Source organism: Canis lupus, chromosome 9, assembly GCF_003254725.2.
Source record: "Canis lupus dingo isolate Sandy chromosome 9, ASM325472v2, whole genome shotgun sequence".
Taxonomy (NCBI): Eukaryota; Metazoa; Chordata; class Mammalia; order Carnivora; family Canidae; genus Canis; species Canis lupus.
In genome coordinates this window covers 2,224,151-2,238,928 of record NC_064251.1, presented here as the reverse complement: position 1 = coordinate 2,238,928, position 14,778 = coordinate 2,224,151, and the positions used below count along the sequence as shown (strand labels likewise).

Below are 14,778 nucleotides of genomic sequence, written 5' to 3'. Positions count from 1 at the left end.
AGGAGTCTGATTTATAATTATTTGTGTCCGATTAAAGAAATCTTTGCGACATTCGCGGTCCCTAAGACTTTTCTCCTGGCTCTCTTCTGGAAGTTCTTGGGCCTCACATCTCAAGCTACTTTTTGTACATGGTTAAGAAGGAACGATTGAAGGTGTGTTTTGTGCACGTGGCTATCCAACCGTTCTGGCCTCTTTTGTTAACAGCAGCATCCTTCCCCACCGCACTGCCGCAGCACGTGTTGAAAACTCCTCACCATAAACCTGTGGTCTTTCTAGACGTCGGACCGTGTTCCAGGGCTGTGCGGAGTCCGCCTTTATGCTGATGCCGCACGGGCCGCCGTAACTTCGTGGTGTCCCTGCTGTTAGGCAGAATCTGCCACTGCTGGCCTTCCCCAGGTTGTTTGGCTCTGCTGGGTCCTTCCTATTCCCACAGACATTTCAGAAGCAGCTAGTCAATTTTTGCCCAATTCTCTGGGGATTTTGATCGAGGCTGTGCAGACTGCAGGATGTGGGGAGAAGCGACACCTGAACCACCCCATTCCTCCAATCAGGACGGCACCTCTCGCTCACGGTCACTTCCCACGGCGATGTCCTGTGGTTTTCAGTGCACAGAGCTTACGCACCTCCCGTCTGATGGGTCCCCAGGACATGGTCTATTTGGAGCTGCTGTTTAACCCTTTACCCTTCCCTCCACAGGTGTTCGCTGCTAGCACGCAGGAGTACAAGTGAGTTTTGAATATTGACCTTGTATAGGGCTACGTTTCCTCAACTCAGTGACTGGTGCTAGTGGCTGTGTTGCGGACTCCTTAGGATTCTCCACACGAAGGATCGGGTCATCTGTGCATAAGGACTTCTTCCTCTCCACCTGGATGACTTTTGTCCTCTTTGCTGCCTTGCTGGACCCGCCAGAGCCACCGTCCGAGGACCCTGTGCCTTTATCCTAACAGGGTTCCTGAGGGCAACTCCAATTGTGCATTCGTCTATTTCTCCTTGCAGTTCTATCGGTTTTTGCGTTGCGTCCACACTGAGGACTGTCACGTTGTTTCTGATGAACTACCTTCCCGTTTATGCCCCTGGTGACATTCTTGACAGCAAAAGCTTTGTCAGAAGTGGACACGCCCGCTCCAGGCTCACTGTGGTTCCTGTGCTCCTGTGACAAGTGTCCCCCATCTTTTCACTGTTCACTTACTTGCGCCTTCATGTTTCTTGTAAGCAGTGTACTGCTGTGTCTTGTTTTAGAACCCAATCTAACAATCTTTTAACTTGGGACTTCAGACAAGTTACTTTCCCCTTGTTCATCCCCAGTTTTAAGTATAATTTTACTGGAGGAGGTGTCCGATTCCCCATCCAATCTTTGAGACGTACCGCTCATACACAACTCACCACTTTAAAACCTACCACTCCGTGATGTTTACTGAATTTAGACTCGCACAACCACTACCACTACCCAAGTCCTGAACGTTCCCATCTTCCCCCGAAGAAACCCTTCCCCGGAGCACGCACTCCCCGGCTGCCCTCCCCAGCCCCTGGTAAACCATCACCGGCTTGCTCGCTGCCTAATTCACCTGTTTGGGGCATCTCACAGAAACAGAATCACACAGCACGTGGCCTGTGGCTGGCAGCCCTCCTGGAGCAGGTGGTTGCAGTCTCCCCGGAGCTGTGGCAGGTGTCAGCACCACGCTCCCCTGACCTGCTAGATAATATTCATCATGGGCACTTAACCACACTTCCCAGTGGATGGGTATTTGGATTATTTCTACTTTTTAGCTATTAATCACTAAAAATAGCTACTGAATATTGAAAAATTCAGTACTGAATGTTGAATGGCTTTGAACATCTGCCTGGCAGGGCGTGGCAGCCCCGATGCTTCTCTCAGTGCTCAGCTGCCATGGGACTCAGCTACACCCATTAGGGCTGGGATGCCAGTGTCCCAGCTGCCCTCCCGACATCCCCCACCTACTCGCACCGATGCAAGTGCTGCAGCTCCCCTATAAGCCCCCAGTGCCCAGCACTCACCCCCCTTCCGGTCCTGTAGTACGCGGTGGGGAATGCACGTGTGCACCTACAGTCCAGACTACTGCTTAAGGGAAAATGACTTCCTCAATTTTAATTGCTCCCCCTGCTCGGAGCCAGGCTGCTTTCCAGAAAGTCTGTACCTATCAACACCACCACCACGTTTCCCACACCCTTGCAACACTTAGGGTTATTAAACCTTTGCTAGCCATAGAGCACACCTGGGCCACCTGAGGTTGGACGTTTTCGGGACTACCTGAGTTGCTATCTTTCTTAGACAACATTTGAGCTCAGCTTCTCAGGCGTCTTACCTTCCAGCTGGCTTCCTGCCATCTCCTCCCCGGTCACCGCTGACGCCCCGCGTGTACCCCCTTTCTCCTCTACCGTAACATGGTGTGCTTAGTCCAGAAGTACAGCTGGCGGCAAGTCCTTCCTTCCAGGGATCGGCCCAGGGCCCCTGACCTTGTCCCTCTGCACCTGATGCACACATTGGTGGCCACCTGAGAGACAAGTACTTGCAGTCTCACTCCGCCTCCTGATTCCCTCCCTCCCGCCCCAAAGACATGGGACCCGGCACTGAGGACGGCTGCTGCCCATGGCCACGACCGCAGCATCAACAGTCTCTGCCGCCAGCACGGAAACGCCCTGCACACAATGCCCTGAGCCGGGCACGGTCTCTCCGGGATGGAGCTCAGAGCAGAAGTCCCCTTCACAAACAGAATCATCTGATGACCTGTCGTAGGTGAAGCTGTCCACAACCCGAGCATCTGCAGTGCTATCATTCTGATCGACGGGAGGACATCTGCAGAGGTGTCTACCATTCCATTTACCACTCGAGAGACCAGAGAACAGGGCAAAAGGCCTGACCTGTTGCCCAAGATCACACTGCAGGTGCTAGAAAAGACTGTGGCACCGTAAGAAACGTCCATCAAAGGGCCCCCGGCTGGCTCAGTTGGTGGAGCGGGTGATTCTTGACCTTAGGGTGGCGAGTTCAGGCCCCACACTGGGTGTGGAGATTACTCAAAGGAATATTTTTTTTTTTAAAAAAAAACCACGTACGTTAGCTTATGGGAAAAGTTTTAAACATTTAATGAAAAAACTCACAGCACTGCATTATTTACATGTGGGTAAGAAAAGAACACCAACGGCTCGTCCCAGGGTCCATTGGAGAGCCCCACAATCCCCGTCACCCAGACACTGTCCCTAAGCATGTCCCAGCCGGGGCACCGGGCAGGCAGATGGTCACCAGCGCCTTGTCAGCACAGCAGCTCCTCAGATCAGATCCGCCACTGAGGGAAAGGAAGGCATATGTTAAGGAATAGAACAGACACGATGAAGTGCCTTCATCCAGAGGCTCACCAGAACCCCCCCCCCCACCGAACAAACAGAACAGGGTGATGGGGGCACGCACCGTTCATGGGCATCTCATCGATCTGGGTGGAGTAGTACTGCTCGATGTCCCTCAGGATGCGGATGTCGTCATTCTTCACGAAGTTGATGGCCACCCCCTTGCGGCCGTAGCGGCCCGACCGCCCGATTCTTTAAGAGAACGAACCACTTCAGTAAATGCAGCAGGGAAGGTGCCACCGAGCCCGCCGACAAGCAGACCCACAAGGAACCCCCGTACCTGTGTATGTACAACTCTCTGTTGTTGGGCAGGTCGTAGTTAATGATGAGGGACACCTGTGGGACGTCCAGCCCCCGGGCCCAGACGTCTGTGGAGATGAGCACCCGGCTGTAAAAGAGAAGGTACTTGAGGCCATCACCCTAGTCAGAAAGTTTTAGCCTGGCTACGAGGTGAACGCATCAGGTCGCCCCTCACACAGGCCCGTCTGCAGGTGTGAGGCATCCGGGACGACACCAGACCCGCGTGGAAAGGCACGTCCGGTACTTAGCTCCCACGCGACCCCATCCTATGAGACGATTCAAGTATCTCGTACTGTACTGGATTTGATTTGTTGAAAATCAGTCCCACATCAATAACCAGGCAAGACATTTTACTTCTGCCTAGCAAGGAGTCAATCACGGTGGCGTCACTGACTTCGATGTGGGGTTCAGGCTGTTCAAACGTGAAACGCAGCTCGCACCACTCTGCCCTACAGCCAGGACAGGACCTGACAAGCCACAGGCCTGCACCATCCAACATGGAGCCACCAGCCCGCCTGCCCACGAGCACCTGCTGTGTGCCTGATCTGGAAATAGGAGGCTTTATTTTAGTTTTTATTTTACAGATTTTGTTTGACAAAGAGAGAGAGTGAGAGAGAAAGCACGCAAGAGCACACACGAGCACAAGCAGGGGGAGCAGCAGAGGGAGAGGGAGAGGCGAGCTCCCCGCTGAGCAGGGAGCCCCATGTGGGGCTCAATCCCAGGATCCCGAGATCATGACCTAAGCCGAAGGCACACACTTAACTGAGCCACCCAGGCACCCCTGGAATGGGATGCTCTTGTTGTGTAAGAAACACACAGGACGGGCAGCCCGGGTGGCTCAGTGGTTTAGCGCCGCCTTCAGCCCAGGGCCTGATCCTGGAGACCCGCGACTGAGTCCCACATCGGGCTCCCTGCATGGAGCCTGCTCCTCCCTCTGCCTGTGTCTCTGCCTCTCTCTCTCTCTGTGTGTCTCTCATGAATAAATAATTTAAAAATTAAAAAAAAGAATTTAAAAAAAAGATACACACAGGATTTTGAACACTTTGCACAAAAAGAAAGCAAAAAAAATCCCCAAACCTTAATTAGTATTTTTAACGCTAATTATACCTTGAAAATATTGAAATGACATGCCATGTCGGGTTAAAGAAAATATATTAAAAAATCAACTTCATCTGCTCCTTATCTGTTTTAACGAGCCTACCAGAGAATCTCAGGTTACACACATGGCTTGACTTACAGGTCTATCAAACACGGCTGGTCTAGAAGCACTCAGTATTGAGAGACAGCAAACCAGAAGAGTTCAAAACAAAACAGGAAGGGGTCACTGCCACATCACCACCTACACACGCAGCCCCAGGGGGAGAGGGAGAAGACCCCAGCCAGGCTGGGAGGGTGGGCTGGGCTTGGGGTCAGACACTTGCCAAGCAGGAAAAAAGACAAAAGCCACACGGATACTCATCAGGGTAGAAGCTGGGGAGAGACAGCAAAAGAGACCATTCAGCGGGCAGCAGGGGGACCGCAGGGACCTCCCAAAGGAAACAACAGCAAACCTAGAAATCTCTCAGTAAATACCTCCCTCGAGATGTCGGAAGGAGGCATTTCAAGGTGAAACAAACACTTCCAGACATCTTGTCACTGGCAGCCCCAAATTAAATACAGGAAGACTTCTTCAGGAAGAAGGAAACCCACCCCCAATGGAGGTCAGAGACAAAGGAAAAGAGAATCAAATGGTAAATATGTAACTGAGTAAATAATTTTGTCACACAGCAAAGATCTCTTGTGGAGTTTCCACAGAAGGGCAGGTCAGCAAAGTCAGAGCTCCCAGCCTGGCAGGCAGGACAACGGCCCCAGTGCCCATCACGACAGGTGCTGATGATGGACACATGCGCTTTGTTCTCTAAGAAGGCTACTCAACTAACGACGGTACAGACGTTTTCCAAAATAAGAACTGGGAAAAAGGAATACCAAGAAGAAATCCCAAATAAACAAAAAAAGTGGGATGCCTGGGTGGCTCAGTGGTTGAGCACCTACCTGCCTCTGGCTCAAGTCCTGGGATCGAGTCCCGCATCAGGCTCCCTGCATGGAGCCTGCTTCTCCCTCTGCCTATGTCTCTGCCTCTCTCTCTCTCTGTGACTATCATTCATAAATAAATAAATAATAAATAAATAAATAAATAAATAAATAAATAAATAAATAAATAAATTAAAAAAATTATACGTACCAGTGTCAACATTAACAAAACCAGACCAGTGGCTCTGATACAAAGGCTGTGGTCACCACTAGACTACAAGAAAACCCAAACAGAAACACACTATGTGCTCTGTGCACCAAGTCCACCACAGCTTCGGGCCACAAACAGAAGGCCAAGGTCGTGAGGGTGCCCCAAGGGGACCACCTGATGTGGCGGCTGTGGGTGCATCACAGCAGGACGGAGAAAGCACCCCCACGGAGACACAGACGCTTCCGTGACAAGAACAGCTCCTCCGTAAACAGAGGAGTTCTGAATCCACAGACCCGACCTTAGGACACATCCAGCAAGAGCACACTGAGCCTCCAAGTGCTGCACCCATGGTGCCCCCAATTCCGAGGAGACGGTTAAGAGAAACACAGGCAAGGATGCAGACCATCTGCACCTCCGGGGCAGGCACAGGACACGGTGTGTGGCCTCCGTAAGGCACTCGGGCCGCAGACACACACTCGCAGCATATGAAAGATAAGCATGTGCTGGGCCACCGAGCATATCCAAATACAAGTCATCAATGCACGTCCTCTGACCACAGTGGGATTGAGTTAAAGATCATGGCAAGTTGAGCGAACAATCTCCTCATTCAGGCAACAAAGAAACACCCTTTAGGTAAGGCGACCATCCTAGCCAGGAGAGGCTGCCACCACTTAACCCAGCTTAGGGCACCAGCAGCAGTTCCCACCTCAGCTGGGAAGGCAGGGCCTGGGGCCATGGGGGGACCCGGCAAGGCATGCGGACAGAGGGCCCGAGCAACACCACCAGCGGGACTGGGTGCAGACAGAGGAGCTGGCCCACCTGGCACCAGACCGGAACTCCTTCATGATGGACTCGCGCTCTTTCTGCGGCATGTCCCCGTGCATGGACGACACCGTGAAATTGGCTTCTCTCATCTTCTCTGTCAGCCAGTCGACCTGCACATCAAATCAGCAGATGCCACCGTCAGCTCAGAAACCAAACCAGACTGTTCTGGACTTTATCGTGATCACCTGCAGAACCAGTGTGAACACTGAGAGCAAGTGCTCTTAAAATTCAGACGAATCTTTATTAGACGTGCAGAAAACTTAACTTTCCTAGCACACATCGGGGCAAAACTCCTATTTGTTCCATATAAATTTCTCAAAAGAAAAAAAAAAAAAACCTCTCACTGTTCTCATTTTAAATTTAAATTTGAATCTCTTGGCAGGCAGCCCAACTCCCCCTCTGGTTTCGAAGGAGCTGCCAGGGTTCTCCACTCCGCCTGCAGATGATCATCACTTGGGCGCCCACAAAAACCGAAGCCTGGGTCCCACCTAAAACCATGGACTCCCTCCTCCTCACTTAGGGCAGCCATGGTGGCTCAGCGGTTTAACGCCGCCTTCAGCCTAGGGTGTGATCCTGGAGATCCAGTATCGAGTCCCACGTCAGGCTCCCTGCACGGAGCCTGCTTCTCCCTCTGCCTGTGTCTCTGCCTCTCCCTCTCTGTTTCTCATGAATAAATAAATAAAATCTTTAAAAAAATAAATAAATAAAACCACGGACTCCCAAGCCTCAGTCATGAGACCAGCATCAACACTTGTTCGGTTTCACTGGATACGTCCGACTGTTCACTTCTGAGCCTTTACAGAGCAGGGCTGACTTGCGTTCTGAGAACCAACCTTCGGTTTTGCCCAAAAGGACACTGAACAGCCAAGGCAGCTACTGCTTTACCTTCCTTTTGGTGTTACAGAAGATGACGGCCTGAGTGATGGTCAGCGTGTCGTAGAGGTCACACAGTGTGTCAAATTTCCACTCTTCCCTCTCCACCGCCACAAAAAACTGCTTGATGCCTTCTAGAGTCAATTCATCACTGGAAGATACAGACAAGTGCTGTGAACTCATCCACTCACCGAGACCTGAGGGCGCACACAAGCCGAGCACTGCTCCTAGCCTGGCCCACGGCGGCCCCCGCCACTCCCGGCCGTCAGCACTCCCGCCATACGGGCCACATGCTGACCCGTCTGAGCCTTTAACAGCCACTAGGTAGCCCCTGTTTTATGTATTTTACCCCCACAACACAGACGGACAAACACCATCAGGTGGTGTATAAATTTCGAATTACTGGGCCAAGGGGCAATACACATATGTAAGATGGTTTCTCAAACCAGAAAACAAAGAATTTTCATGTTTTAAGCTTAAATACAAGCTACGTGGCTGTTTTTGTACCACCCAGAAGCAGGGTGTTCTTACCGCTTCACCAAGATGCGGATGGGGTCCGTCATGAACTTGTTGGTCATCTCCAGGATTTCGTGAGGCAGCGTGGCACTGATGAGCACCACCTGCGTGGCCGGGGGCAAGTACCTGTACACATCGTAAATCTGCTCCTTGAAACCTGGACACAGAAGGAGGCACAGGGAGTCTGAAGGTTGCACTTGGACACAGAAGTGACGACTGTGAGGTGTGAGGTTTCCCCAGGAATCTTCCACAGAACCAGGAAATCCATGTGCCCCACTTCTCTGCCGCTCCTCACCCCTCCCAGGTGGGCTCTGGGGATCACAGCCCCACCCGGAGGCCTGGGTGCCAACGCTTAAGAGCAAAAGAACCCCAGCCCTGGGTCATCCCACAACCTCGGCTGCCTCTTGGCCGTCTGGACCCCAGTCCCAGCTCTTGCCACCCTGTGAGGATCTGTCCGCTGAGGAAAGATCAGCCACATTTAAGAGAATCCAGGGATCTGGATTTTTATAAAACAATCTTCCAGTTAAAAAAATCTTCTATATGTATATACGGAATCATTACAGTTGTGTACTAGAAACTAATGCATCACGTGTCAATTATACCTCCATCGTTGGGACCTGGCCCACAGGTCACTCACCCCACCCCCATCTCTGCCTGACTGGGCAGGACAGGGCCAGGAAGTATGTGTGAGAAAGCCCAGACAGGGGGTCCCCAGCCTCCAAGAGAGCCCATTCACAGACTGAGGTTGTAACCAAACATCAGAGCCCAAGATCTGCATTTCTAACAAATTCCCAGATAACGTGAACCCTGGTGGTCTGGAGACCTCACTCTGAGAACTGCTGCCCATGGGACAGGTGCACAGGAGCCACCAGCAAGCCATGGCTTCCTCAGACACTAAGGAAGCCACCTGAGTACCCCAGTCACTATGCCTCTCTCTCAGCTGAGGAGCAAAGTCTTCAGGTGAGAAGCCCTGGGCTGGAGGGGCGGGGGGGCAGCCCTCAGGACAGCATCAGCCTCCAGGGACCTGGACATCAGAACCATTGAGGGTCCCACCCGTGCAGCAGATGAGCGCTGAGAGGCAAGCACTCCCTCCACCTGGATGACCCCGATGTCTATGAGACGCCCCATACCCCCCAGTATGATGTGGAGACCGAAGGGGAGGGCGTGTGCAGAAAGGACAAGCGGGGAGACACGAGGGAGCACTGCCTGTCGCTGCATATAACAATGCCCCGGGCTCAAGGTACATCTTCACAATGTATTTCCTCACCGCTGGACTAACGCCACAGCTGCCACACAGAGAGGCATCACAGATCTGTCCTCAGACACTCAGGTAGAAACAACATGAAAAGCCTAGAAAGTACACGTCCCAGTCTAGAACTTTATCCTATTAACTGGTAAAAGAGTAAAATCAGCCTAGACAACTAACAGGACAACTAGTTAAATAAATGACAGTCTCTAGACAATGGGACGCCCCGTTGCCATAAATCTAGCTTCCCTGACACACCGTTGTGCCCCCCACAACCCACCGTAGGCATTTCTACACGCCTCATCTCAGCCGCACACCTCCCCATCTATGCTGAGCTCCAGACATGTGGGAGCAATGCTGCGCCAGTCTGGGCGGAGATGCTGTGGTTCTGGCCGTGACTGCTCTCAGCTCCCCGAGAGAAGAGCCAAGTACAAGCTTCACGTTCACAGCTGCCCGGAGAGCACGAGGGCATCTGCTAGCACCGAGAACACTGGCGTTAGCTCCATGTTTCAGGTCCACGATGTGAACATGTTAACATTAAAGTCAAGAGAAAATCTCTGCTTTCGTGACTCCTACCTTTATTTAACATTTCATCAGCCTCATCCAACACCAACATCTTGATGGCCCGTGTCCTCAAACTCCTGCGCCGAATCATATCTGTGGAATCAGTTTGATATCCTTAGACCTCGGACCACGAGGAAACAGCCAGCCATTCCCCCTGGTTTTCAGAGCATTTCTGAGGCCTCTTGCCTACTTCTTACATCACTTGCACGCAAGCTCTACCACACAGCACAGCAAATGGAAACGGTCCTGGGTCCTTCAAGCACTTCTTGTAACGCCCCAAGCACTTACCAAAGACACGTCCAGGTGTGCCAGCAACAACGTGCTGCCCGTAGTCCAGCTTCCTGATGTCCTCTCCCACATTGGTGCCCCCGATGCAGGCATGGCACTGCACATTCATGTAGTCCCCCAGAGCGAGCAGACCCTGAATTAAAACAAGGGTCACGTCTGGGGCCTCACCTCAGGACCAAAGTCAGAGACCTCCAAGTTTCCCCAAAGTGAAGGTAATCTCTACTCCGACGTACCAAGTACTACTTATTCCATTGTTTACACCATAAAACTACAAAAAGACCCAACCTCCTGCTTCCATGCCAAAATAAAGTTCACTTTACTGGTTTCTTATGAAAGAAATACATTTTAATTACAAAAAGCCCTGGAAATACGTAAAACTCATAATTTTAACCACTCACAAACAATTCTAACAACATCTTAATATAAAGTACAAAAATAACTACTAAAATGATTTCTTTGTTGAAAAAAACTACAATTCTGAGACTGCAAAAAGATACTGGAATCATACCAGCTACACTAAAAATGACTCAGTATAAACCAGCAACATAAATCATAACAATGATTTATGCCAAAAATCAGGAAGTAAAATTTGAGGGAAAAAAACAGGATTAGATTAAATCAACCAGCCAACCTTTTACACCTGAATCAGAAAGCAGCACTTGGGAATACAGCACTAACTCTCAGTGGCTCACCTTCTGGATCTGCACAGCTAATTCTCTCGTTGGAGCCAAGATCAAAGCCTGGGTTTCACGAACCTGGTAAAATAATTTGTCAGAAAACAGAGAATCCTCAGTATTCTCAAGGCAGACTGCACGAAGTCAGATGCAGATCTATCTTGAATGTTACATCGCATTAACCATACATCTCATTTCTAATAGAGACAAAGGAACCTGAATGTAAGTTCATGTGTGAACCCAGTCATCATGGGGTTCACTGGGCAGAATTCTTGCTTGCCCACTAAAAGAATGCCCACTAAAAATGTCTCTCTCCATTTAGCTGACAAGGAACTTAGGACAGAGTATTAGTTAGCTCTCCTATTAGTGTGTAATTAAGAATATCATGAAAAATTTGAGTCAGTACAACTAAGTACACATTTTTAAAAACCGTCCTTTTCAGACACTGCAGTTACAAAAGAAACAAAAGTATTTCCGAGGATTAAAGATAAGTTCATTTGAAGACTGGCAAATTACCTGAATATCCAAACACTGGAGGACAGAAATGCTGAAGGTGGCAGTTTTGCCTGTGCCAGATTGTGATCTGTTCAAGAAAACACAGGTAGAGGTGAAAAAGGATGGGCTATGTGTTCCCACTCACCTCACCCCACCACAGCAGTGCTCCAAAGGACAGCTGCAGGACAGCTGCAGGACAGCGGCTTCCTCCTCCACTGCCCGGGGTGGGGTCACGAGCAATAAGGTAAGATCAGGAGGATGCAACTTCTGCACTAGGGGAGTCGGAGCCGCAGGATCTATAACCCTGACGGGTGTTACAGACTCCAAAAAAAGAGGCTCCCTTTTATAGAAATGTAATTCTCTTCTGCAATTTTGGACTATAACCGTCCTCCAAAAATAATTTTTCTTGTAAAGAAGTCTTTAAAATTAACACAAATCAGGAATAAAGCCATTAAGAGAGTATGCTAAACCATTCTGCATGCCAGCTGCTAGGTAAGTGAAGCTGGCTAAGAATATGACAGCTTTCTAAAGGACACAAAAACAAAAAACAAGACACCGTGGCTCAAGCTGAGGAAAGGGCTACTGACACATATGTGGAAAGGGAGAACAGGGGTCCCCTCAAAGCGCTGTACTCAGCTGACAAGCACCTAACCCCATTCTCTACCGGTGACGTACTGAGCAATGACGTCTCTCCCTTTAATTATCTGCTTGATGGCTCGCTGCTGGATGGCTGATGGTTTCTCAAAACCTGTAAAAAGAAAGTGAAAGTTCTAACATGAGGACACTGGCAGCTCCTTGGGACACAGATGGTATCTTTTTTTAAGCCCCCACGTCCACCCCTCTTAGCGCAAAGTCCAACACACCAAAGCTCAAGAAACAGCTGCTGAATGAATTGGGTTGAACTGTATTTTTACACTAACACAGATCTTATGTGCACAGACAAAATCTCTATAAAAGGAACATTGCAGAACGCAGAGACCCCAGTTAGATTACAAAACAAAAAACAAAAAACAAAAAACAAAAAAACACCCAAATGTTAATGGTGGTGCTCCTGAGAATGGATGGGAAAGGCTCATCTTTTACTTCAATTCCTCCTGCACTGCGTACGTTACGATAGCCTGCGCTGCTCTTTTAACATTTCCATTACTTTTTATGCTACAAGAAAGAAAAATGAATCCAGTGGCACCGTGGCCGCCCCCTCTTTCCTCTCTGCATCAGCTCTACACGCTGTCTGTGCTGTCTGCCACAGCAATGACTCTACGGCTCGGGCCGTTCCGCGGAGTGCCCGCTGCGCTCCTTCCACTTGTGATGCAGCTTCACCAGCTACGACATCACTCTAGAACGAGGCTACTTGGAGAGGATAAAAAAAACATTTCCCAAGTAAACAAAAGCTCACGTGCATAAAATATATCTTAGTTACTCTTCGGTAGCCTTTTAAAACTCAGCCCGGACTTCCCGTCTAAAGTTAAAACTGTAACACGGATGATTTAAAAAACCCTCACAGCGACCATCCAAGCAAGCACACAGGCGGGGAAACTAAAAACAGTGTTTTGGGCAGGGCTGCCGGGGAGGCCGAGAGGTGGGTAGGACCATCAGCCTCACCTCCGCTTTGTCACCTCCCATCCCCTCTCTGCTTTACACCTGGTAACTAACACCAGGGCCTGTTGGGTAAAGGGAGTTCCAGGCCCAGGCGTCAGCACAGAGGCTGATCGCCCCGGTCTGGACCCCCAACACGGTCTCTCCCCAGGCTCCGGGCACCTGCAGCCGGGTGGCTCACAGGCCCCTGAGACTCCCCTGCCTCCGAGGGCTCCCCACATGAGCAATCGCCAGCAGCACCCACCGGCTGCTCACAACGCCCGGGGAATCCTCAACCCCTCCCCGGCTCAACGTCATCACCTCCCCTGCCTCACCTCTCATGCCCCTTCTAGCGCACGGACTCAGAGGGTGCAGACCCCAGCGTTGCCACTCCCCTTGCTTCAAACCCCATGGCTTCCCTCTGCACTTAGGAACAAAATGCGAGCTGTTCTTCAGCTCACAGAGCGCTGGGCGAGATCCGGCCCTGCCTGCCGCTCCCGAGTAGCCCCTGGGCTCCCACCACGGAGCGCTTCCTCCTGGCCCTGGAGAGCACCCCGCTCCGTGCTGCGGGCTACTGGCACCGGCTGCTCCGTCGTGCCAGGGGCTCCTCGGGGCAGACCCGGGCTCACAGGTCAACCCCCCGGGAGCCCCCACCCGCCCCCTCGCAGCCATCACCAGCGCCCGAAGCATCCCGGCTCCCCGAAGTACCCGGAGCTCCCTCGGGGCCCAGGCAGCGCGGGCCCGGCCCCTGCCCGTCATCCGCGGCGGCAGCGCCCCCCAAGCGCCCGGGGACGAGGGACGCCCCACTCCACCCCGGGCCGCGCCCTCGCCCTCCCCGCCCGCGCCCCGCGGCCCCCGACCGTAGGCGTAGATGCCGCGCAGCAGGTCCTCCCGCAGGCCCATGGTGTCGAACGTGGGCGTCACGTCCACCTCCTCGCTGGTCTCGAACTCCACTTTGGTCATGTCTTCCTCTTTGAGCAGCCGCTTCCGCGCCGAGCCCGAGGTCGCCATCGTGGCCGCGGCCGCCATGATCCCGCGTCGGCTGAGAGCGGAGCGCGCGCCGCGGAGGAAAGCGGAAGCAGGGCCCCGCGCCGCCGGCGCCAGGAACTGACGTCACCGCGCGCGTGCGCACGAGCGTGCGTCGGGACCCTGAGCCGCTCTCCGCGTGAGAGGGGCGGGGGCTGCTACTGCTCTCGCGAGGTCTAAGCTGCCGCGGGATCTCGCTAGGGGCGGGGCTCCGCCCAGGCCCTATAAATACGGCCGAAGCGGCCGGGATCGCGTATTGCGCGGGTTGTCTGCAACGGGGCTGGTGGCTCTGCGGGCGGGGCGGTGGCCCAGGGGAGCTCCGCGGAGCCCCGCGGAGCCCACAGCCCCTCCGCACCCTCCTCCCGCCGAGGCCTGAGGCCCGAGGCCCGGGCAGAGGGCGCCCGCTCGCCGCGACAGGTGCAGCGCGAACTTGCAAAGCGTCGCTGCTGCGCTGCACCTGCAGCTCCCGGGCTCCTGCGCCCTGCAGGGGAGCCCGCGCTGCTGACCTCGGGGCGCGGGAGCCAGTCTCGCTTCTGAGCCCAGACGTCCCCGAGAGCCCCTCCTGGACCAGCGTCACCCCCTGACCTGGCTCCGACCTGCGCCGCTGCAGGCGGGGAGTCGCGCGCGCCCCTTCCCTTGGTGAGGACTTCACTCCCTGTCTCACCGTTGGCGTGGCTCCCATCACTGGGCCTGTCTTTCATCCTCGGCGTCCTTCCGGGGCTGTTTGAGTGCTCCTCTGTTGTGAAGGTGCATTTACTTAAAAGTGGATAATTGGGACGCCTGGTGGCTCAGCAGCTGAGCGGCTGCCCTTGGCT

At 52.6% G+C, this 14,778-nt stretch overlaps 1 protein-coding gene across 1 annotated transcript; it reads right to left on the bottom strand.

The window, feature by feature from the left end:
* Window positions 1-3,078: 3,078 nt before the first annotated feature.
* On the bottom strand, window positions 3,079-14,054 carry EIF4A3 (eukaryotic translation initiation factor 4A3). The gene is made up of 12 exons (XM_025468246.3): window positions 13,798-14,054; window positions 12,038-12,110; window positions 11,384-11,450; window positions 10,886-10,948; window positions 10,194-10,326; window positions 9,918-9,998; window positions 8,111-8,252; window positions 7,592-7,730; window positions 6,701-6,816; window positions 3,641-3,748; window positions 3,425-3,552; window positions 3,079-3,302 (listed from the first exon to the last, which is right to left on the bottom strand). The coding sequence occupies exons 1-12, from the start codon at window positions 13,964-13,966 to the stop codon at window positions 3,286-3,288; spliced, it is 1,236 nt and encodes a 411-aa protein (XP_025324031.1). The 5' UTR covers window positions 13,967-14,054; the 3' UTR covers window positions 3,079-3,285.
* Window positions 14,055-14,778: the final 724 nt, after the last annotated feature.

Coding starts and splice junctions, on each gene's coding strand:
- EIF4A3 (XM_025468246.3), bottom strand. CDS start 13,966: ATGGCGGCCGCGGCCACGATGGCGACCTCGGGCTCGGCGCGGAAGCGG. Junction 10,327..10,885: donor TAGCTGTGCAGATCCAGAAG/GTGAGCCACTGA, acceptor GTTTTAATTCAG/GGTCTGCTCGCTCTGGGGGA. Junction 8,253..9,917: donor TGATGAAATGTTAAATAAAG/GTAGGAGTCACG, acceptor TTCTGTGTCCAG/GTTTCAAGGAGCAGATTTAC.